The 14,405-nt window shown below is 44.5% G+C and overlaps 5 protein-coding genes across 8 annotated transcripts in view; 4 read left to right on the top strand and 1 right to left on the bottom strand.

Moving 5' to 3' along the window:
• The first annotated feature begins 2,260 nt into the window (after positions 1 to 2,260).
• Emc8-9 (ER membrane protein complex subunit 8/9) lies at positions 2,261 to 3,656 on the top strand. Its single transcript, XM_077401010.1, has 5 exons — positions 2,261 to 2,547; positions 2,820 to 2,896; positions 2,984 to 3,053; positions 3,127 to 3,221; positions 3,323 to 3,656. Exons 1-5 carry the CDS (start codon positions 2,344 to 2,346, stop codon positions 3,492 to 3,494), a joined length of 618 nt encoding a protein of 205 aa, XP_077257136.1. The 5' UTR covers positions 2,261 to 2,343; the 3' UTR covers positions 3,495 to 3,656.
• A 398-nt stretch (positions 3,657 to 4,054) lies between these two features.
• LOC143894603 (PITH domain-containing protein CG6153) lies at positions 4,055 to 5,826 on the top strand. Its single transcript, XM_077401011.1, has 6 exons — positions 4,055 to 4,317; positions 4,659 to 4,843; positions 4,943 to 4,986; positions 5,055 to 5,129; positions 5,229 to 5,333; positions 5,470 to 5,826. The coding sequence occupies exons 2-6, from the start codon at positions 4,673 to 4,675 to the stop codon at positions 5,669 to 5,671; spliced, it is 597 nt and encodes a 198-aa protein (XP_077257137.1). The 5' UTR covers positions 4,055 to 4,317; positions 4,659 to 4,672; the 3' UTR covers positions 5,672 to 5,826.
• Positions 5,817 to 7,309, bottom strand: Selt (selenoprotein T). Its single transcript, XM_077401013.1, has 4 exons — positions 6,856 to 7,309; positions 6,513 to 6,642; positions 6,247 to 6,436; positions 5,817 to 6,167 (listed from the first exon to the last, which is right to left on the bottom strand). The coding sequence occupies exons 1-4, from the start codon at positions 6,984 to 6,986 to the stop codon at positions 6,037 to 6,039; spliced, it is 582 nt and encodes a 193-aa protein (XP_077257139.1). The 5' UTR covers positions 6,987 to 7,309; the 3' UTR covers positions 5,817 to 6,036.
• Positions 7,310 to 7,452: 143 nt separating this feature from the next.
• Positions 7,453 to 10,469, top strand: Cog6 (conserved oligomeric Golgi complex subunit 6). 2 transcript variants are annotated; one of them, XM_077400966.1, is made up of 9 exons: positions 7,454 to 7,889; positions 8,010 to 8,284; positions 8,350 to 8,494; positions 8,591 to 8,802; positions 8,887 to 9,110; positions 9,184 to 9,575; positions 9,641 to 9,802; positions 9,921 to 10,082; positions 10,153 to 10,469. In XM_077400966.1, exons 1-9 carry the CDS (start codon positions 7,812 to 7,814, stop codon positions 10,384 to 10,386), a joined length of 1,884 nt encoding a protein of 627 aa, XP_077257092.1. In that variant the 5' UTR covers positions 7,454 to 7,811; the 3' UTR covers positions 10,387 to 10,469. The 2 variants fall into 2 exon arrangements, with proteins under 2 accessions (XP_077257093.1, XP_077257092.1); XM_077400967.1 differs by lacking the exon at positions 10,153 to 10,469 and having other exon boundaries at positions 7,453 to 7,889; positions 9,641 to 9,809.
• Positions 10,470 to 10,801: 332 nt separating this feature from the next.
• Positions 10,802 to 14,405, top strand: part of Pkn (serine/threonine-protein kinase N) — a 29,262-nt gene continuing 25,658 nt past the window's right edge. Inside the window, exons 1-2 of one of the 3 annotated variants that reach the window (XM_077400958.1) lie at positions 10,802 to 11,289; positions 14,011 to 14,331. In XM_077400958.1, the coding sequence (XP_077257084.1) occupies positions 14,242 to 14,331 (90 nt within the window). In that variant the 5' untranslated portion in view covers positions 10,802 to 11,289; positions 14,011 to 14,241. Of the gene's footprint in view, positions 11,290 to 14,010; positions 14,332 to 14,405 lie in introns of those variants that run through there. The other 2 variants (XM_077400959.1, XM_077400961.1) reach the window with 2 other exon arrangements.

Genomic DNA, 14,405 nt, shown 5'->3' with positions numbered 1-14,405 from the left:
GGAGGCGAGGGACACATGGGGAGGCGGTATGGGTGGTTGCAGGTTGGTAGTCAAGACTGCCTTCAGATTTCCAGAGTGAAGCATTGTGTTCCGAAGGCGCATTGTCCTCCCGTCGGCGGGAACTCGACAATGCCGAGTCCGTAAGTTAGTAACCCTACCGTAAAAACTTATCTCCACCCCCGAACCATCGACCTCCAGCCTCCGTGATTCCGTTCGATTTCCAACCTGCCTTCCCTCCCTTCCCCCCCCCCCCCCATTCATTGGCGCATTCTCCTGGGCCCCGGCGTTCCGGAGGACGTGTATCTTTCTCTCGCTTCCTCTGCCTCTCTTTTCAGACTATACGGCAGAACAATTCCGCGCCGCGGTTCTGACGTCTTCTTCCTTGCGGAATCAAGCCAACCGTCGCGTAACGAATTCGTTCCTCGCGGCTGAGAACGGGTGTATCTCCCCGAATCTCCCGTTCGTTCCCTTCGCCGCGAGTATATCTTTAAATTGGAGCTCTAACAGCGACTGGTCCAGATTGTTTTACGCGTTGCTGTTATTTTCTCACTTTTAAACCCGATAACGCAATTGCGATTAACCCGATTGCGTCTTCGTAGCAGCTAAAATTGATAACATATATATATGAGCGTTTGACGCTGCGCACCCAATGATGTGCGTTAATTGTATCGACGATTCGTGAGTATCGCGGGTAGCGAACACACACAATGGGGCACACGGCGCGCGATTCCGAGAGTCGGAAGTGAACGTTCCGGGGAGCGGATACAAGCATCAGGGGTTGGCGGGTGGTCCTCTCCTCTTCTCACTCTCTCTCTCTCTCTCTTTCCCGTTCGAACTCAAGTTGCCGGCCGGCCGGACAGCGCTCGGTCGCCGGACAAAGCTCCTCTAATTGTCCCTATCAGCGACGAAGAATGGACGGCGGGCCTGCCTCTGACAATTTCATTTGTAATTTGCATAAGGCTTATTAAAATCACAATGAGCGAGGAGTTGCGGCGTTGCTGCGTCGTGCGCGGCGGCGATGACCGGCGATCAGGGGGACGCCGATCGCGAGAACGATGCCCCAGCGCGTCCCTCATAATCTTTTTTAGAATCTCTTATACCGGAGTGGAGGATATAATCGCGTTATATGTATGTACATCGAGTGACGCCGATTGCACCGGTTGTGCGATGTTAACACCTTTTTGCACAAGTTGCTATTCTCTGATGCCTACCATCATATGTATACATAATATATATGTGCGTCAGACACACGAGTGCAATCTCGTGTAACAAACGTACTAGCGTTTCTTATAAAGAGATTTTCAAGGCTATAATTCAGAAACTAATCATGGAAAGTTGATGAAATATTAGACTTTTTATCGGACACAGAATTACAACATATTACAAATTTACCGAACATTCTTCTCATTAGTATATCATGTGCGGGGTCTTTTCTTTGATATTAAATATGTAGTAGATTTAGTTATTTTATTAGTCTTGCTTTGAGACGGCGTCATTAATACCCCGATTCTCTAACGATAAACGTATGCGTAAACTCTGCTCTAACAGAAAAGCTGCAAGCTTATTGTCTAAAAACTGTGCGATAGCCAATCAATTTGCAGCCTTTAGAGCCTGTTAGAGCAGAGTTTCGCGCGGAAACTCACTCTTCGTCTCTTTCTAAAGGTGCCTTTTCATGCTGACGCTCGACGCTCATTTTCAGCGGCAAGAAGGTCGCATGACCACACGTTACGTCGGCGTCAATTGAAATTCATGAAAAGGAAAACAGCGTCAAAATTTCGGCGTCTTCGCGCTGCTTTGGCTTTGACGCTAAAGCTGAGAAAATCCAGCTTTCAGCTTGACGCTAGCGTCAGCGCGAAATCACGTGATTTCGCGATACGCTGAAACGAGCGTCCCATGAATTCGCACCTTAATGCCCGGTGTCCACGATGCAATGAACTGCTGCTTTTCTGTAAGAGCTGCAAGTTGATTGGCTTAAACCAAAACTTGGACCAAGTTCTTGCATCGTGGACACCGGTCATTAGAAAGAGACGAAGAGTGAGTTTCCGAAACACATCCAATTTTGGGGACCAGGCATTAATGACGCCGTCTGTATGTGTGTATGTACATACATCTTCGAGAATCGTTTATAAAAAAATAACTTAAATTAGAAACATTTTTTTGCTGCGCGTCCGCCAGTTCGCTTTGTAGGGAGAAAAGGCATAACGTTCGCCGCCCTGGCAATCGCGATATTCGCGATCTGTTGGCAATACTGATTCACTCCGGTCTCCCGACTCCCGTCTCCTGTCTCCTCGCGCTCGCGTGACGCGTCTGCTTGCGTTTACAGTGCACAGTGCACCCTTGACGATGACGAATGTTTTCTTTTCGCCCCGCGCGTACTGCAAAATCGTTTTACACGCAGCCAAATACCCGCATTGTGCAATAAATGGCCTGCTGCTCGGCAAACAAAAGAGCAAGGACGGCAGGGTGGATCTGCACATCGAGGATGCGATACCTTTATTCCATATATGCCTACATGTTTCCCCAATGGCGGAAATAGCGCTTACTTTGGTAAATATTTCACGGATACTCGTTACCGCGGTGAAGCGTTTCGCTAAATTGCACTTGCTGTCGCGCCTCCTTGGGCACGTACCTCGGCGCGCGCGAAAATCGGGGTGTGACGTGGACGTGTCAGTCCATCCTAACCTATCTATATCTATACCACAAGGACGAAACGTCGCAGCGAGTGATCGCGCGCGCTCTACTTTTTTCATTATTGCAAAAGTTTCCGTTCGAAATGCTAAGAATAATAATCCTGTAATGTTAATTTAATGTTGCAACAGGTGGACCAGTTAGCTGCAAGCAAAGGCCTTATACTGGCAGGTTATTACCTGGCTAACGAGAATATAAATGACTTAAGGTACCTTGATATTTTTTTTTACTGTGACTAACATCCCTTTTTTTACATTGCATTGAGTACTGACTCACCTCTATGTTCTCCATCCAGTACAGATAGACCAGCCCACAGAATAGCAGACAAAATCGCAGAGAACTTTAATAACGCGCTGCTGGTAGTGGTATGTTTATCAGTCGCCACGTCAAAACGTTTTACAAACTTCTACAAACTTTATTGGTTTTTACCGTTATCAGGTGGATAATCGAGAAGTGACTCTAGGTATGGGATCGAGTCCGTTGAGAATTTCGCAATCTGTAGAGGGAAAATGGAAGCCAAAGGATATGGCAAAGTAATTATATATTTTGAAGATTATGCGGAAAAATCATGACCCTTGAAATTCAACTTGATAGAGTTGTTTTGCTCGGGCATTAAATATTCTTCTCGTTGCAGTATAATTTACGAGGACGATGTTGCACACACAGATGCAATGTATTCGTTGCTGAAGGCAGAGGAGTATAGGAATCTGGTCGACTTCGACAACCATCTCGATAACATCGCTCTTGATTGGCAAAATCAGAAACTAAATAAAATAATCGACGAGGCTGTTGACAAACACACATGAGAGATGACAATGCAACCATTCCACAAACATAGATCATACAAAGATTGTTTTATTTATATGTTACGTTGCACTCTATCTATATTTCATTCACACTATATGCAAAATAACAAATGTACATACGCTATAGAATTTATAAAATGAATATCACCTGTTTTTAAAATATCAGAGTTTTTACCTATTATCCTGTAATCTCCACTCTTTACACAAGTAGTCCTTGTATTATCTTTTTCAAGAGAAAGGTCTCCCTTGGATTCCCAGTAATTTTATCGGTAACATTTAGATTTGATAGACATTGAATTTAAAAAGACGTGGCTATTATTTTCTATATAAATGCAGTATATTTTTTATATTTTCTTCGTTTTATGTATTCTGTATATTTTTCTGGAAAATAACTTTATGGAAAATCCCTAAGAGCTATAAACCCGATTTTGAAAATCGTACGAACGATAAACTTTATAATTGAATGAGAAAATAACGAAAGACAACTCGTATTACGGGATAGGTTTGAAATGAGAATGTATATATACATACATCGATTTACAATTCTACGACCAAAACATTATTTACCGACCGGTTAAGTAGGCAGGTTGAAGGAGAGGGAGCTTTTCAATGTAAATAATTTCTCAGGACAGTTTATAATTCCACATTTATCCTTGTATATGTTCGACTTTCAACTGCCAAAGGAAGTTCTACCATTTGCATGTAAAATATTGTTTTATTCAATTGTTACGACAGTTATCAGGATATCAGGACATTCAGGACAATCTTGTTGCGTGGACTTAACCTCAGTTTAATAACGTCTTACGTTCGTAAAGAAACCAAGGTAAAATGACAAATACTTCAAATATAGATAGTCATTCCCTTCACAGAGAGCAACACAATATTTTAAACATAATATTGGGAATACGAGCGAATTATTTATCTATAATTTGTGTACTTTTTGAAAAAATGAGTGGAAAATATATGTTCTAACATTTAACTCATATAATTTATATTAATGTGAATGTTATATTAAGATATCATTCGTTATATTATACAACAGTACTTGTGATCGCCATGTATATAAATATATAATTTGTTTGGAATTTAACAAATTTTTCTTTCAAGTGATTTTTTGTTTACTTTGTATATATTCACGTCTTTGTATTTTTTTATTGTTAACAGGGTCCACACGGATAATGGAACATCGATGTAATTGTGGTAGCGCACATGATACGACAGAATTAGGAGTCAGTTACAATTTATTCGAAAAAATAGATAAAGATAGAGTGGAGTGCCTAAACGAGCACGAGGAAGGCAGTGGCGCCAGGGTCTTCAAAACGTGGGAAGAAAGACTAGATAGATCAGAGGTGAGTTCCATGATATTTCTATATTATAAATATCGAGTATACCTTATATAATATTTTTACGAACCTTTCTACGGAATCTTTTCTCTATTTTACTTTTAGTACGTTCAAAGTGATGTCGATGCTGAGCTTCTATTTAACATACCGTAAGTATCCTGATGCAATTTTTGTGAAAATGGATCAATATCTCATTACATTTTAATTTCTTTTGCAGTTTCACAGGAGATGTAAAGTTAAAGGGTCTTATTGTAGTTGGAGATGACGAGTATTTACCCAAAACAGTAAAGCTGTGAGTATAATTAAAGTTTCTCAAAAATAAAACGAATTTATATGTCGACATTCAAGACGCAAAGAATAATATGTTTCGATAAATTTATGTATGTTACAGTTATAAAAACCGGCCACATATGCTATTTGATCATGTAGGTACTAGCCCAGAGCAGGAATTTGAATTAATTACAGATTCATATGGAATACATGAATATCCTATAAGGTAACGGTACGCTTATTTTTGTTTGTATATTTTTAGATTTAAGAATTTTTATAACACAACTGTAATCGCATACCATATTGTTTGTATGAGATATTAAAGACACAAAAATTATGTGCTATATAAATTGTTATTACAGAACCGTCAAGTTTTCATCAGTGCAGCATTTGAGTCTTTACTTCACTGGCGACGAAGAACAAGTTAAAATTTATTACATCGGTCTTAAGGGAGAATGGACACCAGCTCACAAACATGGCGTAACCATTTGTACATACGAAGCACGTCCCCTAATCAGTGATCATCCGAAAGATTTTAGCGAAGTCGGTAAGATAATTAAATGATATCTGGATTGAAACCCGTTGTTGAGATTATGGTTTTGAAGACGGGAAACGGATTTTGAGGATACGATTGTAAAATAATGCATTTTCTATATTCTATTACGAAAATTCGATATGATATGGATGTTTTTGAATAAAAGTCCTGTAATAATAAGAAATTCTGGTAACAGTTTTATTTCAATTACACTTATATGTTCGTAGTCTTATTGGAATTATGTTCTATGATAAGATGTACATCAAAGACCTTACTTACTTAACAAATATATTGTACATCATTTCCATCACGTTACACCACTGGCAAACCTTCCTGGCATGGTACACGGTTTAGATCGATCGATTTTAGAATATAAAATAACACATTATATGTCTTACGTTTGGAATTTGATCTTTCCTACATCCATTTCTGAGAATTGCATATCTAGGTGAAAATCAATTATTTGAAATAATTCCAATGGTTGTGGTATCCTGCCGGTTTCGAGCTTCGACCAAACAGGAACGTCTGAAATATATCGGATGCGATCAAGCATTTCACACGATGTTCGATGTTAACACGACGACTAACAACTGAATATACTTACCATTGAAATGTATTTCAAACGCACCCGACGAAATCAATTGGCCCTCTATGGCATTGCCAATCAGAAAAATCAATATACAGGAATAAAAACGATTATTTATACACCACTGCCATATGGATGTTAGGGGCAGACCAAAGTTGAATCTTCCGCTTCCGCATATTAGAATGATTATCAGTATTTTTAACGTTCCCTAAATACAAATTTATAAATGAGACATATACAGAAGCATAAATCACAGATAAGTATCAGGCAATGAATTTAATTACCAGCGCTTTGGCGATTAACATATTATGACCGGGTGGGTTAAAGTTCTCGCCTTCCACATGAAGTTCTGGGTACTTCTGCTTAAGAATATTCACGTATTGTTCGTAAGCTTTTTTGTAACCGCACGAATAGCTGCAACAGAGAAACGACAAATCGATCGTTTACCGACGAGCCCGAAGATGAACAATAAAATCCGCGCTGTCTCTAGATTTATGTGAGAAGCCTAACAATAAGTGTCTCATTTAAGCGCGTGTGGCGGACGATCGTTGCGCGTCCATTATCTTATAGGACGCACGCCTCCGGTCGCCTCCGTGAAAATCAACAAGAGAGATCGCCGAAGCTCACCAATAAAAGAACTTCAGGGTCGGCCCGGTTTTTGCGCCGAGTTTGGTTAACGGCGCCTCGTCGCCGCTGTTCGCCTCTATGCTGTGCGCCAGCAAAACCGCGAGGGCACACAGGCGTATTAACCAGCGCATATTTATCCTATCCTTATCAATTCATTGAAGAAGACGGCCCCACACCACACCGTGTCCACGCGACGACCAGACGCAACACGCAACCGACGCGACTAAACGCATCGAATTACTGCATGGCACCTATATCCTATCAGCCTGGACTATTTTCCCTCTCATCCCTCTGTCACTCTTTCTCTAACGTGTGTTGTTTGCGTGGGGAGTGCCGAAACTTATCTCGCAAGCCCTCTAATTTCCCAATTATTGCCGCAGAACGCCGTTATCGCAACTGATACCGTCAGATTTCGCGTGGATTTTCGCCTGTCATCGACGAGAATACAAATTGTTCTCAATCTGACAGGTTGCCTCGTACGCATGCTTCGCTCGCGGCGGAAGCGCTATTGGCCGCGCTCGGACAGCCGATGCGGGGAGGTTGTCTTGTCGGCTCGGCTGTCCGTTTTCCATCCACGAGATCGCCGGTTTCCGAAAAACGCGCGCTTGAATATGACTCCAACAGCATGCATTTTAGCGATCCTTCGACGACCTCGAAAGATGTAGAAAGAGAGTTTCGGGAGTCTTCTACTCCGGTGCGACGCAGCGTTGCCTAAATACGAGCGTCCCGTTAATTGGGAGGGTTAAATAATTTCGATCGTACGGATCTCGCAGATCACAGCATTTACAGCCTCCCGCGCGACATCGGCGTTCCGAAATTCATCGAAAAGGACTGTTCCGATCTTCCTGATCCCGATCACTCCTCTCAGATGACGTGTACACGTTTGACATATGGCTTCGTTGACATTCCCGCGTAGGTTACGTGCCGCGTGCCGCTGATAAACTCCAAGATCCGCGATGAGCGAGAAAAACATTAACTCCGCTTTAGTGCGGAGGGTCAACAAGTTGCTGGAATCCAGGGTGGAGCACGACAAGGTACGAAAGAATAACGAATCCATCGATGATAAACGAGTCGTCGATCATGTGGGAATCTCTCTTCCGCAATTTGGGTACGTTTTTGAGTACCTGAATAATTATTCAGATCCCGTATTTTAGGACACGCTAGAGGCTTTGAAAGAACTGTCAACCTTCTTCACTGAGAACACGTTGAATTCCCGCCGAAATCTGCGGAGCAAAATAGAGAGAAGGAGCCTAGCGATAAACGAAGAATTCCTGGCCGCCTTCAAGGAGGTAAAGGGTGCTTTGGACGATGTTTATCAAAATGTTCTAGCGATGAACACGGCTGTGCAATCTATGACTAATCGCTTGCAAGTCACGAAGGCTCAAACGTCGCAACTGATCGAGCAGACCTCCAAGCTTCAGAGCGAAAGGTAAAGGTATTTATAGGACGCAGCTGTAGTTTCTAAGAAACTTATCGTTTACTTTTATTCCCCAGTCAAGCGTTGACTATGCAGCGGGAGGTCGCAAATGGATTTATCAGAAATTTCCAACTGACTCAATCTGAATTGAGCGTACTGCATGGATCAGCTAGAGAGTCGCCTATAACGGAGGAGTTCTTTTCTGTAGTTAATAAAGTACAGGTAGAGTACACTGTCACACAAAGCTATTTGTCTTCAGTAGCGATAACTTGCTTCTGTCGCTGTACCGTTATAACTTTGTTGGAATTCCTTTTCTAGGATATTCATGGTAAATGTAGAGTACTGATGCAGTCCGGCTATCAGACATTGGCTCTGGATATCATGCAAAGGATGACGTTGCTGCAAGAATCCGCGCTTGAAAGGTTATATCGGTGGACGCAAACTCAGTGTAAAAACATAGAAAACGAACGTTTGGTGCCGTTACTCATTAAGGCTATGAATAAGCTACAAGATAGGCCAGTGTTGTTCAAGTAAGACGATTAACGTTGAATTCAAGTATTGCTTCTTTGAAACTGCTATTTTTATCATAATTGACACGCACTGAACATCGCTAGGTATATTCTGGATGAATACTGTGCGGCAAGAAGAACCGCTTTGGTGGGATCCTTCATAGATGCGCTAACATTAGGAGAAAATTTTGGTGGGACACCTAATCCTATAGAAATGCATGCGAATGATCCTAAGCGATATGTCGGCGATATGCTTGCTTGGTCGCATCAAGTGATCCCTGTAGAGAAAGAGAATATTTTGATTTTAGTGAAAGGCTGTGATAAAACGGGTAAGAAACTCCTTTTTTTCATCTTGAGCCTTTGTCAGGCTTAAATTGTTAATTATGAATTTGTTTATCGCAGATGTGTCAGATCAAGTGAAACGAGCATTAAGTAATATTACGGAGGGATTGTGTCATCCTTTAAAATCAAGAATAGAGCATGTTATAACTACAGAGGCGCCAGCAACAGTATTATATTCGGTTACAACCTTAATCAGATTTTACCACGCTATTATTGAACAAATCATACCCGACGGTGTCCTGAACCAGACATTGTCGGACTTGTTAGTCTTGAGCGAAAAGAGTTTTCTAAGCAGGCTGCAGAGAGAAACGAGAATCGCTCTTGGGGAACGCGCGGAGCCTCCCGGAAGCGATTTGGTCCCCGCTCCATCGGTCTCTAGACTATTGTCACTTCTAAATGAAATATTGTCGGTCGCCAGTATAGCTGAAGACAGGGAGAAAGATATGTTGCAGGTATATTCAGCAAAAATATTTTTTCGCCTTTTTGCATTTACTTTATGTCGTTTTATGAATCATAGATCGTGTCGTGTATCATCGATCCATTGCTTCAAGAAGTAAATGAAACGGCATCCAGATTGCCAACCGTGGATATGGCCGTTTATCTTCTCAATTGTATGCATCGGATACAATCGACGTTAGCATTGTACGAATATATGGATCAGAGACTAGAAAGGTTACAGGTGATTGGTTAGTTTGTACATTAGAGTCAGACGTAATAAGATAAAATTTATTTCTATTGCTTCATTCGGCGTTTACTTGTAAATTTGGACGATATCGTAATCAACTGTAATAATCTAGGCACAATCGGATGCGCAAATCGACACGCTTACGTCGGAGCAAGCTAGTTCTTTGGTCGCGCATTTAAATCTCGGCTCGATCTACACCATCCTGCAAGGACGCGATCAGGGACCGCTTTCGTCCATACCCGGCATGGATGCCCTCAGCGTGAAAGAGTTTACCGTAAGTGCTTTAATCGCAAATATAGAATAATGTACGATTAACGACAGGCATCGATGCTCCTTTATTACAGAATAAACTGGAGGCATTTCTGGTGATGCCGGACGTCTTGCTGCTACCGCAAATAAGTTTGCTGCAGAGCAACAATCATCGCGTGATCACTCAGAAACGATCATTTGAAGTAATCGGAGCTATATATAGACAGTTGTACGACGCCTGCCACGATCCGAAGAATTTATACCAAAACCCCAGCGGTCTCTTTTCTAGGACACCCGAGGACCTCCTTCAGACACTAGTTTCTCAATAATTACATCTCCAAACTTCCAAAGGCATCGTGCATTATATACATACATGTACATATTTAAATGATAATGAAGTATACGAAAATGAGTAGGCTTGATTCCTTATAAACATGAAATGGCTTGAGCTTTTTAAACATTTTTAATCATTATTTTTAATAATCAATTAAATATCTTGAACTCTGTAAACAGTTTTAACACGCGTGACGTGCGTTATTGCCTTTGTCAAACATCGGATTTGCAAAGATCTCTTTGTTTAAAACTCCGGTAGCGTCCCGCCAATGGCCGCGATTGGCGCGCGATTCTGGAGCGCGGGCGACGACGAGCGCCGATTGGTCGACGTCGTTCGCGTCACCCGCGACGGCCGCGGGTCGGCGCACGCGCCTCGCGCGGCGATTGGCCCAATGGCCCGGCGTTTTCAGTCAGTCGCTAGTCCGGTGTCCGGTGCGGTGGAACGTGGTCGCTTCCGCATTTTGTTCGCGAGCGCCGCGCGTCTTTCATTCATCCGCTCGTGTGGCAGTGCGTGGCTCGCCGTGCGCGAACGCTTTCATCGGCCTGATCGGCAACAAGCGATCCCGCGCGACGATCGTTTTGTCCGGGGGAACGGTCCCGCCGAGATCGCGTCTCCGCGGTCCGAGTACGGAGTGTGTCGTCTCGCACACACGGGGTGGGCGACGTGAAATGCGGCGCCGTACGGCGGCGGGCACGGCGCCGACGCGACGCGACGCACGCAGCGCGATATAATTCCGGACCGCGGGCATCAAACGCGCCATGGACCTCGCCGTCCCGTCGATTCATCGACGCGCACAAAGGACGGATGGATAAGCGGCAGCGGCGGCAGTAGTGAGTGAGTGAGTGGAAAGAGCGTTATTGAGTGCGGGAGCAAGATGGCGGAATCGAGTTATTATCAGGTGAGTCTCCGCCGCGCGAGGCACTCTCCGCGCTCTCTTTGCGAACTGGCGCGCGTGCCCGACGTGTGCCCCCGACGTTGTTTCCCCCGTGCGTTTGCACCTTACACCCGCCGTACGTCGTAATCGCGCACCCTCTCCTGGGGCACGCGGACGGCTCCTCGTCCTGACTCTTGGTTCGCGTTCTCACATCTCTTTCTGCCGTTTCTCGCTCGCTGCTCGCTCGTCCGCGACGCACATGCACACTTGTACCCCGGGGCACAAGCGGGCTTTCCCCACCGACACGACGGGGACCGTCGCTGTTTTCGTGCGAGAATCGCGCGGCGAACCAGGCGTGACGGGCCGCCGCGCCGCACATCTGATCCTATGCATCCGATTTCCGTCGTTCGGGCCAGCCCCGCTCCTTCGCCGTTGACTGTCTGGGTTAATTGACTCGAGATTACGTTGCCACCTGTGCGGCGTAGACGCGGGGGAGAAAATCCAGTTAACGAGGACAAAGCGACGTCGTCGGGGCGATCGGCACCCACCCGATCGCGAGGTTGCGGTTTGCGACTGCTCCGCTAACGCCTACTATTATTTATATATACTCACAACGTACACTTGCCATAGATAGTAAATTAATCTAACGATTGATCTAGGTTTGTCCGATCGGCGACTTAAATCCTACGACCCAGGTCTCGGAGGAGAATTTTACCATGCCGGATTTTACGAGCGATATCTCGCCGAGGTTACTTTTCGACGCGGAAAGAGATTCGTCCTTCTCGACGATCGCAAAGGAGCACTCTCGCACATCAGCATCAGCGGGGATTGAAGCTCGCGACGGTGCCGGTCTCGCTCTCGCGATCGTTGTCGAGTTCTACCTGACGAAGACGACGAGAAGGTGGCCGGTCGGGGCTAATCAGCGTCGGTGTAACCGGTCCTGACTGACTTTTCGCGCCGGTCGGTTCCTCCTCGGCAACACCTGCTTCTCGCGAGCGAGGCACGCGGAAACGGAACGTCTCGAGAGACACGCTCTCGGCCGCCGCAAGCGGATCACCGGAGACCTGCCTGCGCACGATCGGGCACGTTTCACGGTGAAGGCTTCTACAGACTTCGAATCCGAGATGATCGTCGTCGGGAGATCGCGGAGTCGGTTTTTGTCCCGAAAACTTTCACGCGTATAATCGCGAGTTGCGCTTAAAGATCCGATCTCGAAAGGTCGATTCTGTCAGATCGTTCATTGGCATGTTTTTCGAATTTCGCAGCGAATAGAATGTCGAGCGATGTTACGAGAATAATATTCGATAATATTTTCAGTGACCGCATCTTTTTTTTTTTTTAGATTTAATTTCACGGTGAAACGGGGAATATCAAATTGGTGCGGAAAAGTTTGTCGTTTTTCTTTCGTCGAACCGTGTACTGAAATATCTGTGGAAAACAAAATAAATAAGATGAAAATAAAGTTGGAGTTTTTTGAAAGGGGGAGTGAAAAACTTTCTATCTATAGAGGGGAAAAAAGTATACATGGAAAGTGTATCAATTTGCTTCAATTTTGCTGAAATTTTGTTCCGACAAACTTTTGGAGATCAATTTGGTGTAACAGATAAATTTTATACATCTCGAATTTCGTTATTGTTTACGCTCCGGATTAAAACTACAGTGACGATCAGTGATGCGCGCCAATGGATGAGTAATGAATCAGTAATTTAATGCTATCGCGGACGTCAGGATTCTCTAAATTTAGCATTGCGTGATATGGTTTCGAACCCAGGAGGCTCGCGCGGCATCGGTGGAATTCCCTCGCTGCTTTCGCGATTGTCCCCGCGCGATTTCCTCGTGCGAGACGTTCGTCCGGGTGTAAAGGGTTTCCCCGACGTCGCGACGTCTGTTGACCTCCCGGGAATTATCGGCGCGGCACAAATATTGGCGGATTGCATGAAAATAGATCGTGCGTCAGGGTGCCGGCGCGTTTTCGCACACGCGGCGAAAACCAAATCACAACGTCCACTTTCATTATTCTCGAAGGCAGAGAAGCCGGGGGTTCTTCGTCGTTTCCTATGCCCGTCTGGCAACGTCTTGACACGAGGAGGATTTGCGCGACTTGTACGATCGCGGATTGTGAATGAGACTTGGTAATTTCACGCGGTAACTTCGGACTAACGCTTTAGCAGTAGCCACGTCGTTTCGACAGGTCTCTTGATGCTGTTTCTCGCACAGTAGCACGATTACAATGTACATGCTGTACAAATTCGCGGATATTTTTTTCTCGAGATAAATTGAGTTTATCAAAGTCAGCACAACTTGGGTTGCGGTGTAAAGAAATTGGAAGCTTATGGTGGGAATTGATTGTGCGTTACGCATCACATACGAATGATTGTTGATTTAGAGTCATAACAAAAAATATATATGAAACGGTGTTACGTGTTTGCTTGACGATAGGCTGTTTTTTTTTTCTCGACTTCGTATTAGCATTGTAAGAAAACGATAAGTCCACGTTTTACAGTTGAGTAACGCTGTTATCGGTGCGGCCGAGATAAGAGATAACGGCGTCGCGCGCTGTCTTCTTGGTCAGTTCTACTTCTCAAATTCGAGGAGCTTGCTTGTCGCGCGCTGCTCCTCGGGTGCGAGCGGAGAGTTTTTACAGTTAGCCCGCCCGCGTGACAGTGACGGCAAGTGACGGTGTGCGAAATCGCGAAAATATATATGTCGCGCGGACGTGATATCGTAGATTTTCTATCGCAACAGGTGGCCGACGTTGACCTGCGGCCGCGAGCCCTGGGAGATTATCGCTCCGATGACAGTGATTCAGCAGTGATTAATCGCGGTGGAACCTCGTGTGTTTGTTGCTCAGTGCGAATCTTAATGACGAGCGAGACGTTAAAACGTTTGCCTGTCGATATATTAGCCTCGCACGACGAAACGTAATACGCTAAGACTAGGAGACGAGACTGTGTCTGGTGCAAGGCCGTTTCAAGGATGTCGTTTATCGCAGTGGATAAAAAGAAGAGGAGATCGATCGCGTGCATCTCACTAACCAAAATGACCGGCTCTAAATGGACTTGCGCGGTACGTTTCCGCCGACGGTATCGGTTCTGGATTGACTTGGGATGGATCTTTTATATTTACCTCTAAATAAAAGA

This window comes from Temnothorax americanus, unplaced genomic scaffold (assembly GCF_048541705.1).
Source record: "Temnothorax americanus isolate GAGA-0224 unplaced genomic scaffold, ASM4854170v1 Scaffold14, whole genome shotgun sequence".
Classification (NCBI taxonomy): Eukaryota; Metazoa; Arthropoda; class Insecta; order Hymenoptera; family Formicidae; genus Temnothorax; species Temnothorax americanus.
The sequence above is the reverse complement of the archived record's forward strand: the minus strand, read 5'-3'. Positions and strand labels throughout refer to the sequence as shown.

Excerpts from the sequence above, each read along its gene's own strand:
- Emc8-9 (XM_077401010.1), top strand. The coding sequence starts at position 2,344 with ATGACGAATGTTTTCTTTTCGCCCCGCGCGTACTGCAAAATCGTTTTA. Across the intron at positions 3,054-3,126 it reads ATAACGCGCTGCTGGTAGTG|GTGGATAATCGAGAAGTGAC; the intron begins GTATGTTTATCA and ends TACCGTTATCAG. Across the intron at positions 3,222-3,322 it reads AAGCCAAAGGATATGGCAAA|TATAATTTACGAGGACGATG; the intron begins GTAATTATATAT and ends TTCTCGTTGCAG.
- LOC143894603 (XM_077401011.1), top strand. The coding sequence starts at position 4,673 with ATGGAACATCGATGTAATTGTGGTAGCGCACATGATACGACAGAATTA. Across the intron at positions 4,844-4,942 it reads AAAGACTAGATAGATCAGAG|TACGTTCAAAGTGATGTCGA; the intron begins GTGAGTTCCATG and ends TTTTACTTTTAG. Across the intron at positions 5,334-5,469 it reads ATACATGAATATCCTATAAG|AACCGTCAAGTTTTCATCAG; the intron begins GTAACGGTACGC and ends TTGTTATTACAG.
- Selt (XM_077401013.1), bottom strand. The coding sequence starts at position 6,986 with ATGCGCTGGTTAATACGCCTGTGTGCCCTCGCGGTTTTGCTGGCGCAC. Across the intron at positions 6,643-6,855 it reads ACCCTGAAGTTCTTTTATTG|CTATTCGTGCGGTTACAAAA; the intron begins GTGAGCTTCGGC and ends TCTCTGTTGCAG. Across the intron at positions 6,168-6,246 it reads GTTTGAAATACATTTCAATG|ACGTTCCTGTTTGGTCGAAG; the intron begins GTAAGTATATTC and ends GATATATTTCAG.
- Cog6 (XM_077400966.1), top strand. The coding sequence starts at position 7,812 with ATGAGCGAGAAAAACATTAACTCCGCTTTAGTGCGGAGGGTCAACAAG. Across the intron at positions 7,890-8,009 it reads CCAGGGTGGAGCACGACAAG|GACACGCTAGAGGCTTTGAA; the intron begins GTACGAAAGAAT and ends CCCGTATTTTAG. Across the intron at positions 8,285-8,349 it reads TCCAAGCTTCAGAGCGAAAG|TCAAGCGTTGACTATGCAGC; the intron begins GTAAAGGTATTT and ends TTTATTCCCCAG.